At 45.6% G+C, this 12,007-nt stretch overlaps 1 protein-coding gene across 2 annotated transcripts in view; it reads right to left on the reverse strand.

The window, feature by feature from the left end:
• The window catches only part of Dip2b (disco interacting protein 2 homolog B), a 197,576-nt gene that overhangs the window by 27,066 nt on the left and 158,503 nt on the right, over nt 1–12,007 (reverse strand). For both annotated transcript variants that reach the window (XM_013348681.2, XM_026782823.1), the window contains 4 exons: nt 11,064–11,265; nt 3,781–3,890; nt 3,578–3,658; nt 3,003–3,126 (listed from right to left, as the gene is read on the reverse strand). In XM_013348681.2, the coding sequence (XP_013204135.2) occupies nt 3,003–3,126; nt 3,578–3,658; nt 3,781–3,890; nt 11,064–11,265 (517 nt within the window). The remainder of the gene's footprint in view (nt 1–3,002; nt 3,127–3,577; nt 3,659–3,780; nt 3,891–11,063; nt 11,266–12,007) is intronic.

Below are 12,007 nucleotides of genomic sequence, written 5' to 3' on the forward strand. Positions count from 1 at the left end.
CTGGAACTACCACTTGTAGACCAGGCTGGCCTCAAACTCACAAGAGATCCGCCTGCCTCTGCCTCCCGAGTGCTGGGATTAAAGGCGTGCGCCGCCACCACCCCGTGAAACTGGATTTCTTAGACACTGTGGGTCAACAAGTGCAGCCTGGGGGCCTCAGGAAGTGCTGGGGACCTGCCACCTCATTACGGACAGATGGATGGAAGAGAACTTCATGCAAACACACAGGACACATCCCTCCTAGAGCAGACGGTCTTCTAAGCATTCTTATTAGTGTTCACACAAATGAACAGCGTAGAAAGAACAGAAAAAGTGGAGGAGAGGGAGAAAAGACCAGGACACGGTGAAATGGAGCACTGGGGACAGAGTACCGATGAAGCCTAGGTGAGGGGACAGAAGGGACACAGAAGGGGAATGCAAATATCTTTGTTTTTCTTGTGTTAATCTTTCAATTCAAATATTTCACTTAGAGCCTGTCAGTGGTGGAGCCTTTCTCAGCAGTCAGGAGTTAGAGAAAGGCGGATCTCTGTGAGTTCAAGGCCAGCGTGGTCTACAGTTCCAGGAGACTCCAGAGCTACACAGAGAACCCCAGTCTGTGAACAAACCCCAATCCCCCCCCCCCAAAATTTTTTTTTCCCTTAGGATTCTGACTATTTGGGCTAGTGAGACGGCTCGGCGGGCAGGAGCGCATGCTATGCACACCTCTGTCCTGAGCTGACACTAGTGTGCACACACGCAGGTAGAGGTCAGAGACTGGAGACGGCTGTCCTCCTCCATTGTGCTCTACCTTTTCAAAACTTTTGTGTGTGCATGTGTGTTGGGGAGAGCTGTTTGTGTTGAATGCTCCGAGATGACCAATAGAGTCCGACCTCGGTTCAGAGAGCGGAGTCCACATTCAGCTGGCTGAGATGGACCAAAGAATTTCCTGGAAGACTCAGAGGAGATAGAAGGGCACAAGGGGAGGAGTAGGAGTGGGGAGCGGAGAGGAGGAAAACAGTGCTTCAGTTGTTCCGTACATCTCCCGTTTAGTCCCTAATATTTACCCCAAGTTTAATTTTTAATAAAACGATAAAAAGAATCACAACATCTGGCATTCCATGTTGCACCATATGTAGCAGGCTTTCTTGGACTGCCAGCCCCCAAATCATGACCCAAAGGCTTATTATTAATTATGAAAACTCAGCCTTAGCTTAGGCTTGTTTCTAACTAGCTCTTATAACTTAAATTAACCAATTTCTACTAATCTACGTGCTGCCATGTGGCTCTGGGTTCTCGTGTCTCTCCCACACTTGAACTCACCTCCTCTTCCTCTCTCTGCCCTGAAGTCCCGCCTACCCTCTCCTGTCTAGCTATCGGCCATTCAGCTATTTCTTCTTTCTTTTTTAATTTTTCGAGACAGGGTTTCTCTGTAGCTTTGGAGCCTGTCCTGGAACTAGTTCTTGCAGACCAGGCTGGCCTCAAACTCACAGAGATCCAACTGCCTCTGCCTCCCGAGTGCTGAGATTAAAGGAGTGTACCACTACCATCCAACAATTCGGCTATTTATTAAACCAATCAGAAGGTGTCTTGGAAAAGACACATCTTCACATTGTATAAAATGATTATTCACAAGATATGTGTCTATGTCTAAGCATGTACTTGTGTATGTGTGTGTCTGTGTCTAAGCATGTACCTGTGTATTTGGATGTCTGTGTCTAAGCATGTACTTGTGTGTGTGTCTGTGTCTAAGCATGTGCCTGTGTATGTGAGTGTCTATGTCTAAGCATGTACTTGTGCATATGTGTGTCTGTGTCTAAGCATGTACCTGTGCATGTGTGTGTCTGTGTCAAAGCATGTAACTGTGTATGTGGATGTCTGTGTCTAAGCATGTACCTGTGTATGTGAGTGTCTGTGTCTAAGCAGGTACCTATGTGTGTGGATGTCTGCAGAAGCCAGAACCTGGAATTACAGGTGGTTGTGAAGCACTAAGTTGGGAACTGACTCTGGTCCCCTGGAAAAGTAGCAAGAACTCAACTGATGATCCATCTCTCTGGCTTCTTTACCTTATATTTTGAGATAAGTTCTTTCACTGGACCTGGAACTCACCAATTTGCCTAGATGAGCTTGAGGGACCCACCTGTCTCTACCTCTGCAAGGTTAGGACTGCTGGTGCATACCCCCATGCCAGGATTTTTTTTTAAATATAAACTTACTTATTTAGTGTATGTGTATGTGTGATATATATGTGTACATGTGGAGGTCAGAGGCCAACTTTGGGAATTGGTTCTCTCTTACTACCTTGAGTTCCTGGGATCAACATCAGGTCATCAGGCATGACAAGCACTTTTACCTACCAAGCTCCTTCACTGACCCAAGCCTGGCTTTGGATATGGATGCTGGGGCTTTAAACGCCGGCCCTTATGCTTTTGTAGCAATCACTTAACCTACTGAGCTTTCTCCTTGCTGTGTAGCTGAGGCTGGTCATGAACCTTACCCTTTCACCTCTACTTCCCAAGGGTGGGATTATTAGGTGTGTGCTTCCTTGCCTGGCTATTTGTTGTTGTTTGTTTTGAGACAGGTCTCACCACGTAGCTCTGGCTGGCCTGGAACTCATCATATAAACTCACAGAGGTCTACCTACTTCAGCCTCCTGAGGGCTAGGACAATGTTGGCTACTTGTAAGTCTTGTTAAACACCTCAGGCTAGATGTGTCTATAACTTGTTATGTAACTAATTCCCCTGCTACTGCCTGAGGACTGGCACCACAGCAGTGTGTTACCACATGTGGCCTGAGGACCTTGTATGAAGCAGGCACTGATGGAAACAGAGGGACTGCAAACTAGACATTCTCAGCTGAGCCGTCCCACTGCTCAATTCTAACAAGTGCACATGCAGAGCTGTGGTGGTGCAGAGCACCAGGCCTCTGTGGTAGCAGATAGTGGCCCTGAGTTCCCATCCTCTCCTCTCCTGGTATGTGTCACCTCAGAACAGTGCAGAGTCCAGTTTACCAGTCCAACACTTACCAGGTGGATAGAGCAATACCACATTGTCCCCTGCATTTAGATGTCCCTTGTCACCAAGTACTGATGCAATCCTCTCAGCTCGCTTATGAAGCTGAAGGCAGCTGGCTGTGCACACAGTAGTTCCCTTTCAAGAGAAGAAGGATAAGTGGGCTGACATTCAGACAGAAACAAGCACAAACAAGCACAGTCAAGTGGACATCACACTCCACAGGCTTGGCCTCTGGAACATCACCTCAGGCCAAGGATTCTCTTGAGAAAACTCCCCTGGTAACTAAAGACAGGTACAGATTTCTTTTTCTCTCCCAGTGTTCCGGGTACTTAGGGTATGTTAGCATTGACTTAAACCAAACATATTTAGAGTCTTTCTTTCTTAATGTTTTCTTACTTTCTTAGTACACATGAATTATTCTATTCATGTGTTTGCTTGCGTTGAGACAGTGTCTCTTGTAACCTATATATGTAGTTTGAGGATGATGAGTTTAACTCCAGTGCTGGGATTATAGGCATGCATCACCATTGAACCCAGGGCCTTGTCCATGCTATGCAAACTCTCCCCAGTCCGGCAAGTGCAATACCTTGGCATTTAGCAGCATGAAGAGTACATGGTCAGGAGTTGCCTGGGCTCGCCACTGCAAAATCTCTGCCAGGAACTGGTGCTAAAATCACAAAGCAGAGAGAAGGAGTTGAGGTTAGCAAGTCTCAAAGACTCATGGAATGAACCCAGATCTGCACTCTATCCTGAGCTCACTGGCAGACACTTGGAATGTCTGGAACTTACCTTCCTCACAAGATCATTCTCTTCAATTTGCCCCAGGTCCCTTCCTGCAGCTTGTGCTATGCGTTTACCTGCAACCAGATTCCCAACCATCACAGAAGCAGGGCCGACACCTGTGAACAGAAGCAGACACCAAGCCTGTGAAGACTCAAGTTACACACTTCCAAACGTTTCTGGACTGGCCCAAACTGGTTCAGAAGTTCATTCAGCATGTCAGGGATTATGTGGTCTTTCAGACATGGGACGAAGAGCCTGTATTCCAGTGCAAAGGCAACCAAAAGGTATACATGCTGTGAACAAAGCTGGGAAGTGCTGGAGACAAACAGAACGGATGCAGGAGACTCGGGGTGAGGGAACAAGGGGCACAGGCGGCCACTGAGCTTGGTTCTATGGGCACAATTGTACTCCAGAGTCCACAGTTCTACCAGTTCCTACAAACAGCTTTATTTGCTATGACCACCACAACCCTAAAAAAGAGTACTTACAGTAACTGGTATCTGGTCTGCAAGAAACTGATCACCTATCAGGATGTGGCCCGAGATCATTAGAAATCTGAGTAGTGCTGGGCCAGTGAGATGGCTTAGTGGGTAAAGGTGTTTGCCACCAAGTCTGATAGCAGTTCCATCTCTAGAACCATATGTCCTTTGACTTCCACATGTGTGCCATAATGCATGCATGTGCACATACTCTACATACACACACATGCATATATAATTTTTTAAAAGAGGGAATGAGAAGTTTTTTATTAAAAGTAAATGAGGAAATCCAAATCGCAAGCCTCAAACTCACAGACGTCTCTTAGCTTCCTGTCACTGGCACCAGCACACCCAGAACCGTCTATGTATTAAAGATAAAATAAGACAGCCAAATGCAACACATAACCTTGACATGATATGGGATTCCCCTTGTATGCTATGAGTGCCTTTTATTAACATTGCTTAATAAAGTAGCTGCTTCGGCCTATGGCAGGGCAGAATATAGCCAGGCTGGAAAAATATAGAGAGTAGGCAGAGTCAGTGGCACCATGTAGCTGCCAAAGGAGAAAGATGCCAGAATAGAACCTTACCCGATAAGCCACAGCCTCATGGCGACACACAGATTAATAGAAATGGGTTGAGATATGTCAGTTAACAAGAAGCCTGAGCTAACAGACCAAACAGTGTCGTAATTAATATAATAATTTCTGCGTGATTATTCGGGTCTGAGTGATTGGAAAACAAACAAGCAGCCAGGCTCATCTACGTTTACACACTACTTAAATGAAAAACCTGTTATAATAAAACAAGTAGAGAAAGTTCTGTGCTTCTTTGGAAAAAGTGTTCAAACAGTACAGGTAAAAGGTCATGATGTTTGCAATCTAGAGTCAATGGAGAACAAACCACAAAACCATCATTGCCATTAGGTTCTGAATAATGATGCTTAATATGCAATGTCTTTTATTCTCAGCACTTGTATGCTATACAGTGAGAACTCAAAAAAAAAGTATATGTGTGTGTGAATATTTAGGGAAACTGAATAAAGAATATGCCATAACTTCATAGTAGTAGACAATTTTTTGTAAGTCTGTAATTACTTCAAAATGAATTAAAAAAAAATAAGGGGCTGGAGATGGCTCAGTGGTTAAGAGTTTTGTCTGCTCTCCCAAAGGTCCTGAGTTCAATTCCCAGCAACCACATGTGGTCACAACCATCTATAATGGCAGAACACTGAATACATAATAAATAAATAAATAAAAAGCTGGGCGGTGGTGGCGCACGCCTTTAATCCCAGTACTCAGGAGGCAGAGGCAGGTGGATCTCTGTGAGTTTGAGGCCAGCCTGGTCTACAAGAGCTAGTTCCAGCACAGGCCTCAAAGCTACAGAGAAACCGTGTCTCAAAAAACCAAAGAGAGAGAGAGGGAGGAGAGGGGAGTGAAGGAGAAGGGAGGGAAGAGGAGAAGAAAAGGAAAAGGAAAAGAAAAGAAAAGGGACCAGCAAGAAGACTCAATAAGCCTAATGACCTAAGTTTAATCTCCAGGATCAACATGGTTGAAGGAAAAATTTATTTTTCAGCAGCTTAAGGATTAATGAAAGAAAAATTTACTTGCGCAAATTCACAAACTGTCCTTTGAAACACACACACACAAACACACACACACACACACACAATGCAATTTTAAACTGTTTGCCATAAAAGATAAAAAAGTTGAGGATGGGAGATTGTTTCCACACTCTGATGGAAGAACAGCTTGCCTGCAAAGTGTTCAAAGTAATCTTGAGACACCATCCTTTCTTATGAAATTGCATAATAAATGAGATATGCCACTCTCCAAACAGTCCTTTCCATATTAAGGACCCAGCATATACCTGTGAAAATGATCTGAACTAACTTTACAGTGTGCAATAAACAGAACTGCTGTTTCTGTTTCTAAAGATTTATTTTATTATTTATGTGTATGTATGTGTGTGTGTACATGTTTGCAGAAGCCAGAAGAGGGGATCAGATCCCCTGGAACTAGGTAGTTATGAGCCACCCAATGTGGGCGCAGAGATTTGAACTCGGGTTCTCTGTAAGAGCACGAGCTGCCCTCAGCCTCTGAGTGCCTCTCCAGCCCCAGGAGTGACATTTAAAAAGTGGACACTAAGCAGTAACACCTGAAAGACTGTGGTATAAGACTGTGGTGGTATGAATAGGTTTGGACACACAGACTCAAGTGTTTGAATGCTTAGCCCATAGGGAGTGTCACTATCAGGAGGTGTGACCTTGTTGGAGAAGGTGTGTCACTGTGGGGGTGGGTTTGAGGTCTCATATGCTCAAGCTACACCCAGTGTGGTACATAGTTCACTTCCTGTTGCCTGAGATCAAGATATAGAACTCTCAGCTCCTTCTCCAGCACCATGTCTGTCACATGTCACCATGTTTCCTGCCACAATGATAATGCACTAAACCTCTGAACTGTAAGTGAGCCCAATTAAAGGTTTCCCTTTGTAAGAGTTGCCGTAGTCACGTGTCTCTTCACAGTAGTAGCACATGAACAAGGGTCTTTTGGGTGCAGTTCTCGAGCACACGGGTCAGAGTGAAAATGGAGAAGCAGGAGGCAGTTCCCAGGACACTGCACACTGCCCCACCTGGAACATTCCCTCACCTTTCCCACAAAGCTTTCAAAGTTCCCTGAGGCCAACACCGTACTTCACCTACTATTCCCCCCCCCACATAACACAACACAGTTTTCTTTTCTGCTTCTTCTTTTTCCTAGACAAGTTCTTACAGTGTCAACCCAGAACTCTCAGTAGACCACGTTGGTCTTGACCTCAGAGTTGCTGATAACCCAGATTGTCTGTCCACATCCTGAAATAGACTCTATTCTTTAGTTTGAGACAAGGGAGAAAAGGTCACCCCTGACTTCTGACTTCCATGAGATCTGTTTGGAGAAGGAATTCTCTCTACAGCTTTCTCCTCTCTGCTGCTCAGGATGCAGAACACTGCTAGAGGTCAGGCAGGCTGCTAAGGAGACTCATGGCCACAGTTGTTTCTGTCAGAACCTTCCTCCTTTTCTTAGCTGCACTCACACTGGACGCTACTTGGCTACACTGACTTGTTGGACATGGTCTGACTTGCCCTAGACAAGAAACAGTAGGAGGTGGTGACAGAAATAGACACCCTAACCACATTTGTGTGGGTTGGCTGGACATCCCGTTTCAGTCATGTTTCCTGTGGAAAGTACTGCCCATACTGGGCATGTGGCTTATACTAGCAAATCCAGTAAGTAAGGAGGTTGAGGCAAGGTTGCTGGGACTTCAGGCCACAGCCCATTCCAAAGAGGAGAACATGGGCAAATTCTGAGTATGACCTGCAGCTTATATAGACTCCATGAGGGAAAAGCAAGTGCCTGCTATTTCAAAGGCTACTGTCATGCAGCACACCTATAACAACAACGCAGTAACAAGTCACCAGAACAAAAAGATTCTGGAGGAACGGCTTAGTCATTAAGAGCACCTGGCTGCTACTTCAGGGGACCAGGTTCAGTTCCCAGTACCTATACAGCAACTAACCACCACATTTAACTCCAGTTCCAGGGAATCTGATACCCTCTTCTGGCCTCTGAACACACATGGTACACAGGCATAAATGGAGGCAAAACACCCATACACACAAAATAAAAATAAGTAAGTATTTAGCTGGGTGGTGGTGGTGGTGTATGGCTTTAATCCCAGCACTTGGGAGGCAGAGGCAGGCAGATTTCTTTGAGTTTGAGGCCAGCCAAGTTTACAGAGGGAGTTCCAGGACAGCTAGAGCTACACAGAGAAACCTGTCTCAAAAAAACCAAAATAAGGGATAAAAACAAAACAACAACAACACAAAGGCCAGGAAGTGGCACAGGACAGCTGAGGACTGATCAATCCTCGCCAGGCTTGCCTTGCTCTGAACCTTTCACCCGAAGAGAAACAGACTTGGCTCTGCTTCTGGTTTTTCCATGACTGGAGCCAACAGCATCTGGGTGAGGCTGACTCGACATTCATTATCTTTGTCTTCCTAACTCTCTGCTCTTCTGAATTAAAAACACTTATGAATTCAGTTATTTATTTAGATGTGGGTTTCTTGCCTGTTTGTATGTCATGTGCATGCATTGGCTAAGGGGGTCAGAAGAGGGTGCCAGATCCCCTAAAACCAGTTACAGACAGCTTTGAGCTGTCATGTAGTGGTGGGAATTGAACCTGGATCCTCTTACAGAGGACCTGTGTTCAATTCCCAGTACCCACAAGATGGCTCACAACCATCTGTAACCCAGTTTCAGGGGATCCTACACCCTCTTCTGGCCGCTTTGGGTACTGCACTCACATGCTGCATAGGCATAAATGCAGACAAAATACCAATACACATAAAAATAAATTTATAGGATTGGGCAGTGTTAGTGCACATCTTTAATCCTAGCACTCGGGAGGCAGAGGCAGGTGGATCTCTCTGAGTTTGAGGCCAGCCTGGTCTACAGAATGAGTTCCAGGACAGCCAGGGCTGTTACACAGAGAAACCCTGTCTCAAAACACAACCCCCCCCCAAAAAAAAGAAAGAAAAAGAAAAATTTACTGTACCTCTAAGAATATTTTAAAAGCATCTACTCAAACATGAATGTTTTCATTAAAAAATCATATGTTTATCAGGGTGAGCATACATGTAATCCAGCACTTGGGAGGCTGAGGCATAATGATCGTGAATTTAAGGCCTACCACATCTAAATTCTATTTCAAAAATAAATAAATAAGCCAGGCGGTGGTGGCGCACGCCTTTAATCCCAGCACTTGGGAGGCAGAGGCAGGCGGATCTCTGTGAGTTCGAGACCAGCCTGGTCTACAGAGCTAGTTCTAGGACAGGCTCCAAAGCTACAGAGAAACCCTGTCCCAAAAAACCAAAATAAATAAATAAATAAATAAATGAATAAATAAATAAATAAATAAATAAATAAATCATCTTATACTGCTACTTAAAATAGGATTCTATTCATAATAAAGCAATAAGATTTAAGATGAAGAAGGGATTGCACAGGTCTGTGTTTCTTCGGTGCTGGGAATCGAATCCAGGAGCTTGCACATGTTGAACTCTGCCAGTAAGCCACACTGCTGTAGGAGGTGCACTGTATGTGGTTGCTATATGCCTATGCAGGAATGTGTGTCATTGTATGTGGTTGCTATATGCCTACGCAGGAATGTGTGTCATTTTATGTGGTTGTTATATGCCTACGCAGGAAATGTTTGTCACGATACTCCATATCTGTTGTTTCATTTTTATGTGTGTGAGTGCACACATGTGCCACATGTGTGGGTACCTAAAAGAGGCCAGAAGACGGTGTCTAATCCTAGAGGCTGGAGTTACAGGCAGTTGTGAGTCGCCTGTACGGACGCTCAAATCTGAACACATTTGACTCTTAGCATTCAGGCATCTCTCCAGCTCCTATTACATTTCTTAATTAACCACACAATCTTCTTGATCCAGACTTTCTCGTATTACAACAGTAGTCCCAACCAACATAAGACCAATGAACAAACACAAGAACTAGAATGCTAGCCTCCATAACCCCTTCATTTCCACTAGCAGAGCCCACTGTCACTAAGACAGGGTAGTTCTAACGGTCTGGCTGAGGGCGGGATAGGACTTTGGGATGGTGGACCACAGCGAGCACGGTGACCAACTTCTCCACTTCAGAGCAGTGCAGGGTCATGCAAGCATCCCATACCTCATCAGCGCACATGCTGCTCACCTGTCAGTAACAGCCACCTCATAAAATAGACTCAAGTGCTACACCTTCCTTTCCAGTCCTCCCATTGTCTGCTTCTCCTCTGCTCACCATGCAGGGTGTGGGCTGGGGGCGGAGGGGGCACTGGAGAGGCCTGGTTTGGGCTTTGATGTTTCTAAGCAGACAGGAGGCTAAAAGGTGTCAGCACATCCAGCAAAGCCATGCCAGTTTTAAGTCCCCTCCTCATCTCTTTCATTGAGACAAGGCCTCACTGTGTAGCCCTGGATGGCCTGGAGCTTACTATGTAGACCAGACTGGTTTTGAACTCAGAGATCCCACTGTCTTGGTGTATGCCACCACGCCATGGCTTCTTAATTTTTTGAGACAGGACATCAACTCGATTTGACATATGTTTAAAGAGGACTGACTGCCTATCAATCGGTCACATCAGTACCTTAGCTTTCCACCCAGCCCTGTGACATTTGTCTGCTGAGGAATCAGGCAAGAATTTGAAACTGATTTGTGTTTCTTCTCTTTTCCATGTGGCAATTCATATTCTTTTGGTTTGTACCTTGAAAATGGCCAACACAAAGCATGCTGTTTATGTTCTGGTTATAACTCGGAAGATGCCTATTCCCCAGAGGTAAGACAGGCCCACACCACACCTCAGCAGCTAGAGAGAAGGAGCAGGTCTAGGCATAAGATTCCCGCAGAAGGCCAGAATGATACAATGATACTGAGAATGAGCACACGGCTCACACTCAGGATCACACACGTAACATGCATAGCCGGTGCATGGCATTTAGTGAGCACCCATGGAAAACCAGCTGCTCTTGTCACCAGAGGACGCGCTTTACCCCTTTCTCCTAGGGGGACGCTGACCATCGTGGCAAACTCAGAAGAGGAGAAACATTCAGCCAGGGCAGCATTCCCACAGGCAGCTGTCTTCCTGGCTGCTGGGCAGCTTATGCTGTTCTTGTTATCTCTGCACAGAGCCTAAACCGACGCACCATGCGCTGAAAGAGTCTGCCTTCAAAAAGCTGCATCGTAATGTCACAGCTAGAAGCTAGATTATTACCTGGCTGCTTTTGTCGGGGCTTGGGCAAGTTCGTCACACATGTATGTGGACACATGAGGATATTACACGGGTGCAGAGATCCCTCCAGAAAGAGCTGTTTTGTCTGAGATATATGGATTCCTCCTAGTGGAGTTTTTGGTAATGTGTTGGCAGGCACCAGAGCAAGACAGTAAACGCCTACTTGATGGATGCTATCAATTGCCTGGAAAAACACAAAGAAAAACAGGGAGATTACTTTGAGAACGTTTGATATCTCCTGACAGAGCCCATAATTTTTCGGCAGGGTGCCTCTCTATCCATCCCAGGACGGGAGTCTGGTAGATCACTAAGTCCCCAAATATGCCTGTTTACACCTCCGCTCTCCACCTCCCTGTGATCTGGAAGTGATACCAGCCATCCGGTTTTCCTTCCTACAATCCTTCGAGCCCTTCCTTTCCAACTTGGGTCTGGCAGGAGGGCAGCAAGAAAATGGGCCATTCTGCCATTAACAGAGAGGTAACCCGAGAATACACCATCAACAGTCATGAGCAGACCCACGGTGGGGCTTCAAGAAACACGCCCCTCAGGCCCTCCAAGAAATCCAGAAATGTGCGATGAAGCAAAGGGAACTTCAGGGGTGCACGCTGACACCAGGCTCATCTGGTCTCAAAGAATAAGAAATGGTCCACACTGTATCCCGTATGTTTGTCCAGAAAAACGAAATGAGGATGAGGACTCACCGGACAAGCTCTTTATGTCAGCAACTTGTGTCCTACGACCACATTAAAACCTCTACAGTGACCTGGGATGAGAACTAACTCAATGAATATCAAATGAAGTTACAGGATTAGAAAAAAATCTCCTGTGTAGATGGGCATGGTGGTGCCACTGTGATGGTGTGTGTGTGTGTATGGGCATGGTGGTGCCACTGTGATGGTGTGTGTGTGTGTATGGGCATGGTGGTG

The sequence above is a fragment of the Microtus ochrogaster genome, chromosome 15, assembly GCF_000317375.1.
Source record: "Microtus ochrogaster isolate Prairie Vole_2 chromosome 15, MicOch1.0, whole genome shotgun sequence".
In the NCBI taxonomy this organism is placed as follows: Eukaryota; Metazoa; Chordata; class Mammalia; order Rodentia; family Cricetidae; genus Microtus; species Microtus ochrogaster.